Here is a 19,558-nt window from a genome sequence, read left to right as displayed (position 1 = left end):
ATTACTTCTCCCCTCTTTACAACAGAGCATGGAGAAGAAGCGATAAGGCAGATTTAGTTCTTGAACTTGATCCTCTGGTGTCTCTCTAGCATCTTTCATCCCAGCACAGATTTTCTCACAGTGTTATCCTGTGCACAGTGCCCACCTGACTTCCTCTGTCTTGTCCCAAGCAAGCAGCTGCCCAGCTAAAGTAACAGTGCAGCCACTTGGCAGCATCAGAGACTGAGGGAATTTTTATTTTTCAAGTTTTGAACTGCAAATCCTGTAAATTAATTTAAGAAATTATAGCCTCCAAAGCCATGTCAGGTATTACAGAGAAAGAAGAGATGGCAGAGAGCATTGTCTGTTAGGACGGTTTGGTTGCATTGACTGCCTTGGCAATCTCTAGCACAGTCATCTTACTTTCATTCCTGAAAGCAGAAAGGAAAGGAAATGTGAAACAGGCTAGCAAAAAACCTACAGTAGTTCCACACCATTACATTTCTGCTTTTTCCTTCTTAATAGTTCAGTCTTTAGCCAAGAAAACACAGCAGCCAGTTGAATGGTTAGCATTTCAGAGCATGCTGTCTGTGGTAGGCCAGTCAAGACACAAAGGACATGGTTGTGAAATGCTGGGAGCCCCTTTGCCCGTGCTGCAATGGGCACAGCCTGTTCTCAGCGCTGTGCAAAAGAGCCCAGAGGTTGTGGAACTATAAGCCATAGAAATTGTATTTCCTAGCATAAAGTTTGAAGTTACATATTCTACAACATGGTTAGAGTTGACTGAGCATAGCTTCAGGTTCATTTGTGAAGGTATTCATACAAAACAGAAAATGACAAAAAATTAAAAGAGCAATAGCCCATATCCTCCTCTTCTTTTAATTTAGAGGAAGCTGGTTTTTTTACTGCAGTTTAGAGCAGAGCTGAACCCAGCATATTTAACTGTGACCTCTGCCTTGCAGCATTTGCATAGCAAGGTGTTTCCCAGAAGCTTCATCCTGACTTCCAATAAAAAGCAAGGTATTTTCTGGCTTGCAGCAGATACATGGAGTCTTGCCAGTGAGAATCTGCAGCTAAGAGTCACTTAGCTTGAGCCTTTGATTTCTAACAGTTCTGTGTTCAGGGAGAGAATCATTAATAAAGCAAGCTGCAGTATTTATTTTCATTGTTTTCTTTATTCAACAACTGTGTCTCTTTAGGTAGTTGCTGTAATTTTCATTCCAAAAGGGTTCGGTACAAAAACCGAGGTCCTTTTTTCTGGCTGATGCAACGAAACATATAATTGTTATTAAACCCTCATACAATGATCTGCTTTACATAAAACACCCCAACAGGACAGTTTTAAACTTCACACAGCAAATTAAGTCTTTCACTTTGCTCAGAAAATGCCTTTGGTTTCTAATATGAACATTGGGTTGTTAATAGCCTTTTCTATCTCCTTTTCTTTTTAATTGTTTCCTTGCAGATCTGGGATTATTTTGAGAAGTTTAGATAAAATGCAGTAACAAGTATGCTCAAGCTGCTAGAGTTGCTTTGAATTTACATCAGTATAGTGCTGTTGCAAAATGTAATGAAATCAACATTGCATGATTCACAAGGGAACATAAGGAATGACAAAAATCATGGTGATATGTATGCTGAGTGACCTTAGCATAAAGCAATACTCCAGTCACAAAGACTGTTTTCCTCATGGATGAAGGTGCTATTGATTTCTTTATATTCTCTTTATTTCCCCCAAATTAAATTATGTCATTCAGACTTCCCAGTTGTCCCAGTCAGTGTACGTGTTACTCTGGGTAAATTGGATATTTAATGGGACATCGATTTGTCTTATTGGAAACCTAAATGAGTTTAAGAAAGCATTCATTATTAATTATTTAATCAGTTAAGTTGGTCTTGAAAGCAGGAGTGGAAGTCTCCACCTGTCTTGTCTTGAAAAATTCTTCTTTGTATGTCCCTGACCTGAGATTTTGTTCATTAATAAAAGAAGTCTTCAGGCTGTGCCCAGCAGCATTGGAAGTTAAAACTATTATACAGCAACCTGAAACTTTGGAAAAGTTTTGATGTTGGTCTCTTGTAATTGTAAAGACTATGACAGCCTTGACTTCTATAGGTACTGTAACTTTCAAAAATTCATACTGAAAAGTGTTGAAAGAATAAAAATAAGACTAAACATTCAAAGAAATTGTTGCATCTGTTTGATCTGTGTGCATGCTTCCAGCATCCCTTTGTTCAAGTGAAGACACTACACTAGTTTGTTTAACAAGAGCAAGTTTAACAAATCAGTTGCATTAGTAGTCCAGGTACTTGTGATGGAATGACATTTGTGTGGAACTAAATCCATTGTGTTTGTAGGTGTTTGCACCTTGCTGATGTGAGCGAGGCCAGTAGATACACTGTGTTTAGTTTTAAACAAAATGGTCCGTGCACCTTGTTTTACTGGTTGGGCCAAGCTGGTATCTGACGTGATTTGCATGTAAACAAGTATCAGCTCACATCATTTTACTGGAACTGGCAAATACCTGACTTTTGTTTATGTTACACACCCATGCTGTAAGTATGCACTTTATGATATGAAGACAATCATCAGCCCCGGTACTGAAGCAAGTACCCGTTGCTTTGGTACCATCTCTCCCTCAGAAAGTTGTTAACTTAGGTTCTTTTAATTTCTTTTGGCTTGGAAGGCAGTCATAATGTTGATATATTTGGATGTGAAACTTCATTAAAGGCAACACAGCTTCTTAAGTTAGTGTTTGTCCACTCACTTTCCAAGGAATGCTGCTTCCAGAAATATGATGGATGTGATCATGTGTGACCACTGTCTGACTTAACGTCTTAGATGCTTATGCAACTCTTTCCATCTCAGCACCCAGGAACCTTGTCATGGTATTTACTCTCACAGCAGGGTGAGGTTCACAGTGCTGTTACACCCAGTTTACAGGCAGAGACACTGGAAACACAGATACACCAAAATATTCAAATAACCTAACTTTAAACTGGTAGGTCCCAGGCTCAGAGACTTAGATGAACTTAACTGTCTGACTTTAGTCCTTTAGAGTTAGAGGATGTCATCCAAAGAGCCCAGATACCTGTTGTAGAGCAGGGGTTGGAATCTGGATTATCCAGATCCTAAATTAATGTCCTATTGCTAATTATACTGTCTGGAGTCTATTATTGTCTTAGACATGATCTAGAGTTGCCTTATTGCATCATTGCTGCTAGTGCATGATGCCTGAGAACATATCCTCTAGCATTTAGTTGATATGGGGAGGGGTGATGCAGACAGAGCCTGAATTATTTAGTCTCTCAAGATGTGAAATCCCTGTAAGGAGATGAAAGCAGCTCCTGGCTCACCTTTTCAGACCCAGGGCAGTTCACAATTGACATGTCCAGTAAGCTGGCTGGACTTCAGTCAGAAATATTACAGTAAGCTGCTTGTAAAGGTATTTCACTTTTTTTTCCTTCAAATCCCTATTCTGTCCTCACTGGTAACTATATAAGGTCACCTCTGTCACTGAAAAGCTTTGTGTGTATTGCATATATCCAAAGGAAAAAGCTTACAAGCAATTCCTTACAGGAAGGCAAAACTCAGTTACTCAGTTTTGACCTACAGTGCCAAATTCAGGCCAGTAAGACAAGCACCATAATTAGCTTCACTTAAGAGATCAGCCTGGAAATAGCAACTAACGGTATTTGTATTCATTTAAATGGCTTTAAAGGCAGAACTGGAAAGAAGCTGCATCACTGGACCAGTGTTATTTACATTTATTTACTCTCCTAAAGAGAAAAGATTGTTTCAGATCAATACCAGAAGATCTGGAACCTGGTGTGCAGAATGTTAGGGTGTCCTCCACATGTGAGTTGAAGAGAGCAGAATGTTGCTGATGCAGATTTCACATTGCACCATATAAATCATAGGGAACATTTTCCCAAATTCTTGATCCAGTTCCTCTTGTGAGCAACTTTAAAAGTCCATTCTGTTAATTTTTTTCAGCTGGCATCAGGCCCATCTCAGGCTATCTGGTTCTGAGAGGGAATTTTCCTCATGATAATTTAATTTGCTAGCACTTGTCTCTATGGTTCTTTCTTCTTTTCTACTTTCTTACTTTCCTTCTCTCTTTCTCTCCTTCTCTCTTTCTTACTCTCTTTCTCATTGCATAATCTATGTGTTTCCTTGGTTACCAGTCAATAGTCTTGTTTGAATGAATAATAACTTCCACTCAAGAAATAGTATCACAGTTCAGACTATTAGATGAGGTTCACTCAAGGTAAGGCATTCACTGGGGTCTTCACTGGAGCTCTAACTGAAATACTGGTTGGCATTACCAGCTACATTCTGTTCACCAGGATGGGCTGAGTAACTGCTCAAGGGAAATAGTTGAAATGAGGCTACCAGAGAAGAGGGTGTTAAAAACTTTGAGCTTGAGTAGAACAATTCAGCCATTCATTTTCTTTGAAGTTTGGGGTGGGAGGTGTAGGTGGTGGTGGTGGTTAAGAACAAAATAACAGCTACCATATTAATTTGGCTGAACTTATAACAGAAATTACTTAGAATATTTGTTATTCCTTATTCTTGATGCTGTTACTCCCCTAATCACATATTAGGCTTTTTATTATTAATCTTGTATTTATATAATACAGAATGATAGCAGCAATTCTTCACTAAGGCATTTATATAGGAGAGTAATATAGAAGGAATTCATGAAGTGATGGGTCCAGAAATTGCTAGAAATTCATTGAAGAAGGGGAAGAATCTGGTGTAGTAAATATGAGCAAGGTATCTCTTCTATTGCTGTGTAAGAAGCAACCTGAAAAACTGCATAGTCCTGGTGGGGATGATGTCAGGAATTGATCAGGAAAGGAAAAGATCTCCAGAAAACTCCAAGATAAAATAATGAAGATGCTCCCCAGTGACAGTGAGAGGGATGTAGCTGTATCAGCACTCAGTCCTTTGCAGGCCGGGAAAAGTAGGACAAGAATGGTAAGACAGAGGTGTGGGCAGAGATACGTTTTCTCTGAGATGTTCTGATGAGCACTACTAGTTTGAGAACAATATTAGGAGGCAAACTTTCTACTGCTAGAATGGGATGTGGGAGGGAGAATTGAAGGAACATATGTTTGTTTGGGAACATTCTGGGTAATACTTTCCACTTCGAGTGGTACAGTTTAGGTTAAATCTTACTCTGGTTTACAGCCATGCATTTGTGTTGGAGCCCCAGGATGCCACAAGACACATCTGAAGAAAAAGTTAAATGTGTTTTACAGAAGCCAAATGTGGAGCAATTTTATTATGACAACGAAATACACGAACCTTTCCTGTTCCTGTCCAAGCTCTGCTAAGGGCGATTGGATGGCTGATTACCACTACCTGGAATTGTGTCTCCCTGACTATATTGCATATACTTTGGTATTTTCTGCCTACTCATATTACCTCTAAGTTGAATGCAGAGAGGAATTTCTGCTAGAATTAATGAGAGTAGAAACAGATAATGTTGTCTTCTTTTCTCTTCAGGAGTGCTTTCCCTGTGTTAGGTATTGTCTCTGCTGTAGCAAAAAGGAGGTGTTTGTAGTTTATATTTAGTGTAGTCATTTCATATAGACTGCCTGGTTTATCTGGTTTCCCAGAACTTGATTTGGCATTGCTTTCCTTTAATCCTTTTTGCTTAGATTATATTTTTTCTTGGATTAAATTAACTCAGTTCTTGTTTCTTTGTGTGCTCCTCTGTTGGTTTATGAAAGGACTGTATTTAGATAAAATGGTGGTGACTTTTTAGATGAGCCTAAAATAGGACCAGATACATTTCTATTATGATCAAAAGTGTCTGAGAACACAGTTATGTACAGGAGAAAATATTCTTTTTGTTTGGGTTGAAATATTGTTTGTTTATTTGTTTGTTTTACAGTGGCCCACCCTCAGGAGCCTCACCACCCCTCTGAAAAGCCGGTCATCCACTGCCATAAATGTGGGGAGCCATGTAAAGGTGAAGTACTCCGTGTTCAGGCCAGACACTTCCACATCAAATGCTTCACCTGCAAAGGTAAGACCTGGATCTTTTTAATTTTATTTGCAATTTTATTTACTTCATGCAGTTCTACGTAGACAATGAGTTTCATATATTTCCCAGAGAGTGAATTAAGCTTGGTCTTCCATGCTTTTGAGTCTCTGGGCCTCCCTCTCCATTGGCTAGGATTTTCTAGGATGCGCACACACTTTCATGGAGGTCTCACCCGTTTTGGAGCCCAGTTTGGTTGTGTGTGTAAGGAAGCTGCATGGCAGGCAGCTGTGTTATGGGAAGAGCTTTGCCTCCTGTCAGCCCTGATTCTTCAAAAGGGTTCTAAGGCTTTGGGCTGTGGAGCTGCCTTGGGAATGGGGAGAGAACGACCCATTGCACAGAGCAAGGACCTGAAGGGCTCTCAGCAGCTCCAGCTCATACCACTGAGCCCTCTGTAACCACAACAAAGACTCACTGTGTTTTTTTACAAAAAAGAGGTTTAATGAAGCGTTAAATAATTATAGAACTATGCTTTGTGAATTCATGGCCTTTGAAGATGGGTGTTCTGGAGCAGGAGGCAATCCTGACTCCTTCATACAGCTTCTGTTTAATGAACAACAATGCAGCACTGGCTGAATTAAGTAACCGCAGTACATAGGATGAAAGGTGAGAATAAGGAGAAATACATAGGCCCATGTGGAACAAGGGAAGTACCTGCTGATTCAGTTCCAGCATAGCACAGGAGAGATACAATGAAAGGGCTTCAGGCTCCAGGTGAATGTGGCCAAGCTGGTGGCAAACATGGAGAAGGGTGCTGGAGCAAATCAGAGTAACTGAGCAACTAAAACAGAGTAGAAGAATCTGTATTATGTAGTTTTTCACTTCTATTACACCTGTTACTTTTTCTGAAAGTCCATATCTAGTGCATATCTGCAGATCCAGACTTTGTGAAGTGCCTCAAGCCCAGTTCTTGAGTTTCAGTTATATTTTTCATGTTCTAAACATGGGTGGAATAGTACTGTAGTGTGATTGCTGAGTTCTTCTGCTTTCTGAATATATGGAATATAGCAGAAAATAGAAATAGTTGTTTTCCTATGTTACTAGAAGTCACTTGAGTTACTTGCATGTTGAAAAATGAATGGCTAGAACCTAAGAAATTATGTTTGTTACCTGTGGTTTTTTATTAAATACAGCTGATTAACTCAAAAAATGCTTAACTTTCTCCTCAATATTAACATCTTTCATCTGTGCCAAACTGGAATGGCATCAGCCTATCATGGAAGGCGGCGAGGAGCACTATCTGCACTATTTCTGAAATACTTGGGGAAATGTGTATCTCTTTCTCTATTACAGTTGCTGTATTTCAAGCAGTACTTGATGCAATATAATCCTTAAGCAGTTCAAAGCCAGCAATTGTTTCTTTTCTTGTTTCTGCCTGTAGTGAGTAGTGGTCTCAATTTACAGAAGACACTGGATTAGGATATTTTCAGCATCAGGCCAGCTGAGACCCTTTGAGTCATGAAGGAGAATGCTAATTCAGACCAGGCAGCAAACAGTGTGCTTAGGACCTCTGATAAAGCAAGGGGACAGATGGAACAGGGTTCTGGAATTGTTGTCCTGATGAATGCACCACATTAATCTTGCAATTTTTTGGGGTTTAATAGCTGCTTTTGTGCTTTGACTATTCTGTTGGTTGGGTTTACTAGGATACATACTCCCCTACCCTAGAGCAATATCTAAACTCATCTTGGCTTCTGTTTGTGAAAGTATTTCCAATCTAATGATGGTTTAGTATTCTGTAATATTATCTATCTCATGACTGTTTACATGAAGATCACCAGAGAAAGGAGAGGTATAGAAATATGCAAATGAGACTATGATTGATATCATTAACTTTTTAAGGAAAATTTGAGTTTGTGAAAGGTGACTGGTTGCATGTGTTCACTTATTGTTTAGTAGAGGGGGGGTGACAGTGTGGCTTCTGCTGGTTGTAGTATCTGCACTTTCCAGTCTGAACTGAAAAGGCCAGTGCTGAATCTTAAGAGACTTTTCCCATGCTGCTCATTCAGTTTGTGCCTTATTAGCTGGGTTTGCCAGGGAGTGTTGTCTGTTTAGAGTTCAGTTGTCTTTCACTGAAAGAAAGGAAAAGGGTGTGTATGGGAGGTTGCTCCAAATCCTGTTTTGAATCTTATACCCGAGCTGCAGATCTTGTATACTGTTTGCCTCTCTTACTTAAGTGAATGCAGTTTTTGTTTAAACCATATAGTTATTTACTTACATTGCATGTTGTCTGACCATATGCTTCATACAAGTGGGACACAGCAGTTCAAGTAAATGGTTTTTTTTTTACTCTTTGTCTGATGAGTTTTTAATTTGACATGACTGTGACTCTACAGGAGGTAGAGTATAAACTCTCCTCTGTTTGTAGAGTATGTTGTTAGCTAAAGAAAACAGCTGATACTGGGACAGAACTTATCAGCTGCATCTACAGGTGGCTTCGTTATCTTTCTCTTTTTTGTATACTAAACTTTGCTCTTGAGACTTCAACTCATACATCTGCAGCATGAAAGTCTTGAACAAGCTCATACTTGTCTAACTGTTTTCATACCTGCTGAAAGTGTTGAAACTTTTACCCATAGACTTAGAAGATGTGGAAAAAATCCATTTCCTCATAAAGCTGTCACAGTAGTTGTATAGTTGCAGAGTTTCAGTGTGATCCTGTTCTTTGCTCTGGTATGTATTTCCTTTTTTTTTTTATTGCCATCCATGCTCTCAACTTTGTGTTTACATCCTGCTGTAATGCTGCTTCCCTGGGTTATGTCAGAGCCTCTTAGGCACTCCATGACTGCTTGGCATGCACGTCAGTGGTGGCTGTTGCACTGAAGGAACACGGTGACTTCAGTCTCCGTGCTGCATCAGCCAGCCCAGGACATGCTCATGCGTCATGTAATGTGATCAGACAATCGTCTTCCCCTGTAGTTTGGTGTTGCATCCATCTCTGGAATCTTTCTCAGAGCAGAGTAATAGCTTCCTGACAAAGATGACAAGTGAAACCTCCATGGACAGACGTGTTCCCATGCCCCCATGATAATATGCACCTCGCTGTGACTCTGCCTGTTGAGAACCACGTGTGTCCTGCTGGTGTGTCCTATCTGCCTGGCAGGGCTGACCAGTTCTATTTGTGGCTCCCGATAAGAGCTGGTAGAAAAACAAAGAGCTGAAAATGGTGTGGCTGTCCCCAGGAAAGTGAGCTCTGCCGGCCTCCCGATAGGCAAAGAATGTCAGGCAGGCAGCAGCTGACTCGGAGCTGGAGTTAACAAGGGAATGATGGACAGAGGAGGGATAAGAGAGATTTAGGAGTGCTCCTGGAGCACAATTCAGAGCAGTTGTCTTTTGCTGTTTTATAACAAAGTCACTTGCCTTGCTAAGGATTTACACTGGTTTGTGTTACAACTGCAAATTTAATTGGATTCTGTATTACCTCCAGTTGTAATAAGTCTTAAGTTCTGTTTTAGTAGAAGTACACTACACTTACCATACCAACTTGTTAATGTCTACCAGGCAGTGGAAGCAGCAGGCTGAGAGGAGGGAAGGTTAAATGAGGAGGTTGGAGGGAGAGCAGATTGAGCTGGAGAAATCATTGGTTTTGTCTTTAATAAGCTTTAAAATCAACAAGAATGAATTCATAGCTTATGAAGAAGTAAAAAGTTTCTTCTAAGTATATACAGGGATAACCTTTCTGGAAAAACTACAACTACTCACCACAATGCTGTTACATATGGAACTGTGTGTGGGAACAGGCCCTAAATTACACTGTGCATGAGCAGAGATGTTAATATCTCAATTTAAATTGTGATCTGATACAAATGATAATTTTCTACCATTGTCAGTTGATAACAGTTCATTTTACCTTATTCCATGTACTAGGAGAAGAAACTTTGAGGGTAGAAAAATTGCTATAATAAGGCTTTGTTATTAAGCCTGTGATTCATCTTCTGGGATAGAGGGAAATGCTGGTTTCAATACACTGTGTTGCTTAACAGAAAAAGCTTTAAGCTTTCATAGTAACAATGTAAAAGTTTACATAGCTTGATTTTGGTACACGTAGAGATCAGTTGCAGTATCTTAACAAGGTAGTGTAGTATTTGCAGTAGGAGTATTTCAAATAGACATTGTCCCTGTTCTTGATTTTGAATATAAATTGGAAAATGTAGTTACCTTCCATAGGGTAATGTAAATTAAAAGATATTTAATCTCATAGATAAGCAGTCCTACCATAAGAATATAGATGGTGTCCTAAAGTTTTCTAGCCCTCACTATCATAGAATCATAGTACATTTTAGGTTGCAAGGGACCTTAAAATCACCTAGTTCCAGCCCCTATGCCATGGGCAGGGACACCTTCCACTAGACCAGGTTGCTCAAAGCCCCATCCAGCCTGGCCTTGAACACTGCCAGGGATGGGGCTGCCACAGCTATGAGGCATAAAGATCTATAATTTGATTAAGCGGTGCCAGGTGGAAATGTTTCACCGTGTATGAATGTTTTAAGTGCTATGGTGATATCAAATATCAAAAGGCAATTACCTGCTAATAATCTTGCTAATTATAAGGCCAAGCCAAGTCTTGGCATCCAGGAAGCATTCCACAATCCTAGAGTATTCCTCTGAGAAAAAACTTTTAGCTTCTATTAAAACATTGTTATAAATCAGCATAAAGCAGTTTCTTAATTATGGAATAAATGTGCTAATTTTCCTCCGTTGAGTTACATTTCTTTCAAGCTTATTTAGGAAAGCCCATATCAATATGTATTTCCAGAACTCTCTGTGGTATGTTTAGATTCCAGGCACAGGTCTGAGTTTTTTTATGTGATGGGTTTTCAAGACTACATCATCTGTAGTTCAATGAGCTTGACAGGGAAGGGGGAGGGTTCCTGAGTTTAGATTGTGACTTTGAACTGGATCTTCCTCCCTTGAAGGACTGGGAAGAAGTTAGGGTCATGTAAGCAGACACTATATCAACAGTTGGAATGCGTTTTAAATCATTAGTTCTTTGACCTTTGATCTGTCATCAGATTCTTTCAGTGGCAGCAGGAGGAGGCTGCAAATTGGCTGCTGGGTAGTTAATGCTATAAATAGTTCAGTGTGAGTGGATGGAAAGTTTAAATATGAAGACATTCTGATAGCAGATATCCCATGCAGTGCTTGAAAAGATCTCTGCATTTCCACGAATACTTCTGAAGAAGCTTGTGAACTCCCCTTCTCAGCTTGGTTATTGAAACAGCCTTTAACAATATCAAGTCAAGTCTTTTAATTTTTATCAAGAATGTTTGTATTTTCTTTTTTTTTCCCCCGTAAACCTGAGTGCTTTGGCTTTCATTTAAAGAAAAGGTAATTTCTAGTCATTAAAATATAAAAATTTTGGAAGATATGAGCCTGAAATGCTCTAACAGGCAAATAAAACCAAAAAGGACAGAAATATTACAGTATCCTGGTTTGAATGGTCAGGACTCTGGGGATCTGACTGAAGATTTGGAGGATTATAACTCTGCATCCTTTATCCATGGTAGAAAGTGCCATAGAAGGACATGAGGAAGATTAAGTTAAGATTTTAAGAGTGAAAATGAAAGAGAAGTACTTGTTGCTGAAGAGATTAGTACACAAATCTAATGAAAAAGTGAAAAGGGGGGCACACTGTTTTCTGTGTGCACAGGGAGACCAAAGGATTGAGACACGTTTAAGGACAGCAAATCAGGTTTGAACAGTTGAGAAATGGGATTCAGTTGTTCTGGGAAGCTAACAAAGGTTAAAATTTCTCCCATGTCAGGAAATGGGATTCAGATGTGAATTCATCCATTCGGGTAGCTTGACGTGAAGCAAGGCTCACTTACAGCTGTGAGAGTAATTGCCATTTCTGCATTTGCATCTCTTAGCTGCTGTGTCTGGAAGGCTGTTCTTGTTCTTGCAGTGATACCTATTGGTATTTCACTTCAGGTTCAGTTTCTTCCCATGCTGAAGAGAGGAAGAGAAGGGGCAGGCACTGATCTATTCTCTATGGTGACCAGTGACTGGACCCGAGGGAATGGCCTGAGGTTGTGTCAGGGGAGGTTTAGGTTGGATATTAGAAAGAGGTTCTTCACCCAGAGGGTGGTTGGGCACTGAACAGGCTCCCCAGGGCAGTGGTTACCGCAGCAAGGCTGACAGAGCTCAAGAAGCATTTGGCTGATACTCTCAGGCACATGGTGTGACTCTTGGGGATGGTCCTGTTCAGGGCAAGGAGCTGGACTGGATGATCCTTGTGGGTCCCTTCCAGCTCATGATATTCTGTGTTTCTGTGATTCTGCTTTGCTCTTGGGATTAGAATACTAGTGATGACAATTAGTTGATACTGATCTTAGTTTAGCTGGGCTTGAGGTCTCTTTTAGTGACCAAACATTTGACAGGAAATGAAATTAATTGCACTGCTTAGCTGATGTTGACCAATGCTGACAGATGCCATGTCAGATTTTAAAAAAGCTGCTGGATCCCTTTGAAAGTAGAGGACCTGCAGGATGCTTTACAGGTGCTTGATTAGTGGGGCAGAGCATCCTTATGAGAATAAGAAAAGTTGCTTGGGTTTGTCATCAATGCATCCTTCATTTGCCAGACTTGGATGAGGTTTGGTTTTGTTCTATTCATACCTTCTTTATTTGCTTATTTAAAATCTTTTTAGAGAGATCTCTCATCTAGATAGTTACAGTCAAGCTATCCCAGGCTAAACTTTGACATTTTTCCATTGATTGCATTTTCTTCAAGGTTCATTTCCCACAGACCCATAAATGACTTTGATCTCTACCTCGTGCTTAGTCTAATGTGAAAGGTGTTTTAAATGGCTGAACGATTCCTGCCATTGTTCCCATCCTGGTGCATGAAACATTGGTATTTCAGTGGTGAAGTGGGGAAGCTGTCACATTGCTACATTATTTACAGCTGTTTGCTTGCTGTTGGGCTCAGGTATGAGCTGTTGGCTGTTAGATTGCTAGAAAGACTGAAATATATGCATATAGAATGTTTCTCTGTACAGTGTTGTTTGTATCTCCTGTGATAAGGAGAAAAGCTAAGACTGAAGGACTGAAGGCAGTGTCATGGCATTGATTGGGAAGTTGATCAAGTTAAAACATCACTTTTGGTTTCAGTTGAGTGAGTGCTTGCATTATATGCCCGGGGGTTTCACTCAAGTACCCCACTGAGAATAACTGGTGTCATAATGACAGTGTCACTCAGTACTTGTGCAGGCAGGATGCTTGAAATGGAGGGTCAGGATTTTTCAAGGGAAGAGGAGAAGAGCCTGACTGGAGGCTAGAGGATGATTCCCAAGGGGATCTCAGACCAGTTTAGTAGAAGAGGGGAGAAATGCAAACTTATCCTTTGCTCGGGAGATATTTATATATCTCTCATCAGTGTATGACAGAAAAAGTCTCCAGTGACAGGAGTGTGGCAAATGGTCATCAGGATTTCTGTTTCTTAATGATGCCTTGCAGTCTCTGCAGTGGTAGTGCTGCAGCATGGCTTCTGAGATTTATCATTCTCATGTGGCCTTCTGATGGTGCTTCGATGTATATTCATTCTTTAAATTACTTATGCCATCAAGAAAAGTGTTGATATAAGAAAAAAAAGGCAGAGAAAGGCTTGAAATGCAGAAACTTTAATAAGAACATGAACCTTACTTTCATCAATATGGGATTTGTTAAACTCTTACACGAAAAAAATAAACAGATTTTTCCTGTGTATTTGTTTGGATGATGTTGATAATTCCATTCTACCTTCAAACAAGAGATCCATTATGCCCTAAGAATAGCTGTTGTATGAATATTTCCCTACTTGAGAACAGCACCATTATTCTATGAAGCTTAGAAATACAAGAAAGAAATAAAACCCCAACAGGAAATTGAATTTGCACCTTATTTAATGCATGGTAACAAAGCAGATCATTAGATTTTTCTTAATAAATAGAATTCACTTCTGCAAACTGGGAGCCCCCTCTCAAGAGGGCAAGAGTCTGCTTGTGTGGTTTTGTTTCTTCAGTGTTGAAACAATTTTTACTTAATGTCAACATAGAGTTATTTTACTAAGGGCCTGGTTTTTCAACTCTCGCTGACAATAAGCCTGAGGAAATCCTGCATAATGCTCAGTAGGATCAAATCCTACTTCCATTCTCTTTGAAAAAATCTGATATCTTCATTTTCGTCATCTCTGTTAAAGCTTGGAAGTGACTCATCTTAAGAGTGGTCCTGGTCCCGTGGAAATCCCAGGCAGTTGGATTGCTCTTGAGCAGCTGCATTTTGTCATAATAGCCCAGGTTTGCATACACAGACCCTGTAGCTTTGAGAGCTGACAGCAGCACTGACAGCGTCTCCAATCCTTTTGTCCTTTAAGGATGCAAAAAAGTAGCTCCAGAGAGTAGTTCAAGACAGAGAAAGCTGGCAGGTGGGTGTTTTCCATACAGTGGAAGGCAGAACTGTATTCCAGCTTATTCCATTCACAAGAGAGGCAGGATGATTTGTTTGTAATATGAAATTCTTTGATATACAGGTTCTGAGAAAAAGGCTGCGTTCCTCCTGGAGCTTTTGAAGATAATGGTTTTCTTTTTTCATTTAAAGAAAAATGCTGATTTTTTTTGTCTCTATGCTTGTGGTACCGTAGGGAACAGAAATGCTCCCCAATGTCTCCTGTTTTAGAAGGGAGATCTTGGTCATGTAAACAGAACGTCTTCCATCATATTGAGAAGGAAGAATCTTGGGGAAATGTTACTCTCCTGAAGAAGTATTTCCATGTGATGGATGTTTACAGAATACTTCTTGCATTTTGCCTTCTCAGATGTGATTTGTGCATCACTATTGGCTCCATTAAGTAATTCTTTCAAAGTTGTTTTTCCCATCAGTATAGGAAAAAACAAAAAGAATATAGTTTGACATTTCCTATTAACTGTCATCACTTAGGTATAAATTTTTCTTTGATGACATGATACATGTATCACAGCAATTGCTTAGGTCACACCATTAGGATGTATTGTACATATGTAGCATTCACAGCTGATTTCTCTTTGCTGCCTCTGCTGTTCGTGGCATGAATGTTGCTGGGTGTATGGTCTTTCTTTTTTATAAAAAAACAATCACAATTTGTACATCTTTTCTGTGATACTTCTATGGTGGTCATAAATATGTGTGCTAAGGCACTGCATTTCAGCTTGAAGGTTTATATTGTCAGAACCATGACTTCTGCACAGTTGCCAAAAGCAGAAAAAAGAAGAACAAAAAGCTGTTTAAATCCTTTCCCTGTTGTGCACCAAGTGTGGATACAGTCATGTTCGTCCTTTCTGGTTTGATCTCTGACTCAAAGTGAAAGCAGCAGGCTGGAACAGCGTTTTTCCAACCATGGATGTTAACAGTCTGGGTGACCCTTGTTTTGCCCATGTAGCTTAAAGCTGTGATTAGTGATAGGAACACATGTGCTAAATTGACTGCAAAAATCCGTTGTAATGTGGGGTTGCCAGAGTTGGTCTTTAATTCTTTCAGATTGGTGTGTGCTTCCTGCTGTGAGAATGCCAGAGATGATGAATCTGCTGGTGGATCACTTCTGCTCGTGCCTGAATTCATGACTTGCCAGTATGAGACAGTTTAACTCAAAAATTCTGAGTTATTGACAAAATGAATTAGAGATTGGGTGGAAAGGAGACTTCAGAAAGAAAAGGGCGATAGAGGAAGCTTTTTTTTAATAATAGTAATTACTGTCTTCAAAAGACTTGCCCGATAATTTAGCCCCCATTTTTGTCAGTAGGCTTGAATCTCTGCAGCAATGCATGCAAAGAGGGTAGAGCCAATAACTGTGAATGCATGAACCCTTTCAAAGTCTGTAGTGTTTTTTGCAATCTATGATCTGCCACAGACCTCTATGATACGTTGAAGCTGGATTTTCAGAAGAAACTGGAACAGAGGTGGCAGTAAAAGTTCCTTTTGATCGTCCCAGCTTATTAGACCATTGCCTTGGCAGGTAAAGAGGGCTGCAATGACCAAATGAGTTCTCCAAAAAGTGACTTATTGGTAGACTGGGGACCATAGGGAAGAGCCAAAGAGTTCATATATGCAGCTTCTGAGGCAGATACAGCTGCATGCTGAGAGACTTTAGCTTGAGGCTGAAATGTATACAGACTTGGATGTTAAAGCTACAAGTTAAATTAAAAATGTGGTTTAAATAATTGAACAGACGCATGACTAGCTCTTTATGAAATTTAGCAGCTTCTGAAGCATTTGGTATTGACCACTCCATGACCATGCTCCAGTTCGTAGACTGTAACCACAGGATCTAATAGCCTGAATACTGAAGTAATCCCTAACAACTTTCTGACATTAAAGCTGAATTCTCAGTTACTACATGACTTAATTGTAAGGATCCATTCAGAGTAATTTAGAGAAGCAAACCTATTTAAGTAGGCTTAGGTCTCGCCTCTGGACCTGCAGTGGAAAGTTACTATGTGGTGCCAACTCAGGAAGAATCTAAGGTGATGTGGTGTGGAGGTCACAGTGGTTTCTGCCTAATGGTTACATGATATTGTACCATTAGTTTGAAACTAATATTTGAAACAAAATGGAGATCATTAGAAGAAAACAAAGGAATGAAAGAGTTGGGGTTTTTTTCTGGAGGTGTACCTAAAAAACAGCTTGGAACATTTTGGAGCATTACAGTAGAGCCTTAACAGTAGTTCTTTGTAATTCCTCTCAGTCACTGATAATTCAGTTTTGGCTGCTTGTGGATTTAGTGCCACCATAAAATGTAATTTGTTTGCACGTGAAATATTATCATTGTTCTATGCAGAAATGTGAAACTGGAAAAATGCTAGTACTGATACTGCTTTAATTCTAAGCTGCATTATAGTATATACTGTTCTATTAATTATTGTTACAGTAACAGTCATTAGATATCCGGGGCTGGGAAACAGACAAACAGAATTGGAAATCTCTGCCCCAAATGCCTTGCAATGTTAATTTTTAAGGCAGGTAGTTTATAAGATATTAACCCATTATAATGGGAGTGAGAAAGAATGTTGGGCACAGCACTGTGCTTGGGACTTGTGGCAGAAAGAAGAATTGAACCCAGTTCCCCTGATAATCTTTCTGTATTTTGTATTTTAATTTTTCAAGGACTTCGTAACTGCAGGGACCTAGAATGCTTCTTATTTAGTTTTCCTTAATAATCAAAATTTCTGATATACAATATTTCTGATATTTGATCTAAATGTACTTGAATGTTTTGAAGAGGGATGAGATGAAATTGCTTGCAGAGTAAGCCAATGTCCTAGCCTGCTGTGAAGAGTGGTCTCTCTTACTGAATTACACAGATACAGCAATATACAGAGGAGCAGTAGGAGTGACTGAAACCAAAATACCTGGGAGCAGCTGCATATAAATTTTTGGTGCTACTGAGAGACACGAAGTAGGTAGTTTCAAGTTCTTTGTTCAATCTGAGCTAAAGGCACAGTGTGAAATTCAATCTCCCATCTCCCATGGCACTTTCTCTTCATGGGATTTGGCTGTTATAGGCAGGATTGCTTTCTGTCTCTGTTGACCAGAAATGCCAATGTAGCACTATGAGTATTTTCTTAAAGCAAAAAAGGGACCTGGTTGTGATGTGTTTTGGTTTGGGTGAGTAAGTATTTTACAGTGGAAAAACTGCCAAGTCACAGAAATCCTTGACTGGTTATTCACCCTTTTATTGTTACAATTAGTTTTCCCAATAAATTTATACTTGGCCACAAGTCTCTGTCCAAATATTAGAGTTGTTTACCTAATCCATGAAGTACAGGGAATATAGTGTATAAAAGACTGAAGTGAGATCAATTCAGATTAGGCACTCAAAGGTAATAGTAGTTCTTGGGATATTGATTTGTTCAGAATACAGGTGGAGAATAATCTTCTATTGACTTTATTTGGTGTCCAATATACTGTTATATAGTTTGGTTGCATATATCATGAAGTCTGTATAGTGGAGATGTGGCTAAATTTTTAATGTTTGACTGTCTCTTCACTGCAGCTTTCTCCCAATATTTATGTCTAAATTAATAATGTGAAATCACACTGAATATTTCAAAGACCATACTTTTAAAAACAAAACTAAAAGTATTGGTGCAGCAATGGTGAAGCAGCTCAGTGCTACCTAGGGACTGGAGTAGTTAATCTAAACCAGGCAACATTTCAATAGTATTAGTTATTTTCTGGGAGAATCAGCACCTTGAAAGCTTCTTAAAGGATATGGTTGCATAAAAAATGTATGCTAGTGTAAAAAATAGTAAAATCTGTTCTATTCATGGAATCATGTATTTTCTTCTGCTCACATCCATCCCCAGAAGTGAAAGTAAGATTACATTGGTACAGATAACTGTGATAACATGATTAACTGGATGATGCAAGGTAACTGAGCTCTTGGCAACTGAGGACCAGTTGTACAAGTACATTAAAGTTATGATGATATAGACAAGGAGAATCTTCATTACAAGCTCTCCTTTAGCCAGAGAACACCAGCCATGTCCTGGGATGTCCAGGCACGTAGTGACAGGAGGAGAAAGCAAAAATCTGATAGAAGGGAGTAAGACCACCAAGGTCATCTCATTTGTCAGCAGATGACCTCCTTAGTAGGTATATTTTTCTAATCTGTCTGTGTGGTGTGTTTTTTCCTTCCAGTGTGTGGGTGTGACTTGGCACAGGGAGGGTTTTTCATCAAGAACGGGGAATACCTTTGCACCTTGGATTACCAGCGCATGTACGGCACCCGCTGCAATGGCTGTGGAGAGTTTGTGGAAGGAGAAGTAGTGACAGCTCTGGGAAAAACTTACCATCCAAGCTGCTTTGCCTGTACTGTTTGCAAGTAAGTCATCCCTTTCAACTAGCATGGTGTGAACCCAGTACAAGGAAAACAGGGGAAAAGGTTTCACCATGAGACATAAGTCTCAAGACGTATTTCTCTTTGGGAAGCAATTGGCTGGAAAAGATCTGCTGTAAATCTGACTTTAAGGGTCTTCAAAATGCCACTCATTTGTTTGAGGGACACAGCTGCTGTGTTACATATAGTTCCCTGTTTTCAGAAAGTTACCCTCATGCCTGAAGGAATTATCAGGCTTGGATGTTGAGGCAATGGATATGGGTTCAGGGGATCAGCTCAGCTTGGTTGGAGAAATGAGGTAAAGCAAAATTCTGGATGCTACATTTGGGCTATGTGAACAGTTAAACAACTGAAAACATACTGGAGACTGATTTTCACATCATGTAAGAACACATGGCTTTGGGACAACTGTGATTTCCCCTCTTCTTCCCAAATGCTGCTTCTTGTCCCCAGTAACAGAGCCAGTCTTCAGTTCTACAGCAGATAAAAAGAAGTTAGTTAAGGCTCTCTGGATGGGAGAAAGGTGGCATTTTTAACTTCTATCTCTAATGAGTAGTTGAAGTACTTTATCTTGTAGCCTGGGACCTTTTCTATTGAAAGTATTTTGATTGTTTTTCTGTTTTTAAATAGTGTGTGAATTTACTGCATGTTGGTAATCGTATAATGTGTATGTTTCA

The 19,558-nt window shown here is 39.5% G+C and overlaps 1 protein-coding gene across 22 annotated transcripts in view; it reads left to right on the top strand.

The window, feature by feature from the left end:
* ABLIM1 (actin binding LIM protein 1) overlaps positions 1-19,558 on the top strand; it is a 199,220-nt gene that overhangs the window by 88,177 nt on the left and 91,485 nt on the right. For all 22 annotated transcript variants that reach the window (XM_027648216.1, XM_027648231.1, XM_027648230.1 and 19 more), the window contains 2 exons: positions 5,883-6,017; positions 18,683-18,866. In XM_027648216.1, coding sequence (XP_027504017.1) covers positions 5,883-6,017; positions 18,683-18,866 — 319 coding nt within the window. The remainder of the gene's footprint in view (positions 1-5,882; positions 6,018-18,682; positions 18,867-19,558) is intronic.

Source organism: Corapipo altera, unplaced genomic scaffold (assembly GCF_003945725.1).
Source record: "Corapipo altera isolate COAL_440 unplaced genomic scaffold, ASM394572v1 56, whole genome shotgun sequence".
NCBI lineage: Eukaryota > Metazoa > Chordata > Aves > Passeriformes > Pipridae > Corapipo > Corapipo altera.
The sequence above is the reverse complement of the archived record's forward strand: the minus strand, read 5'-3'. Positions and strand labels throughout refer to the sequence as shown.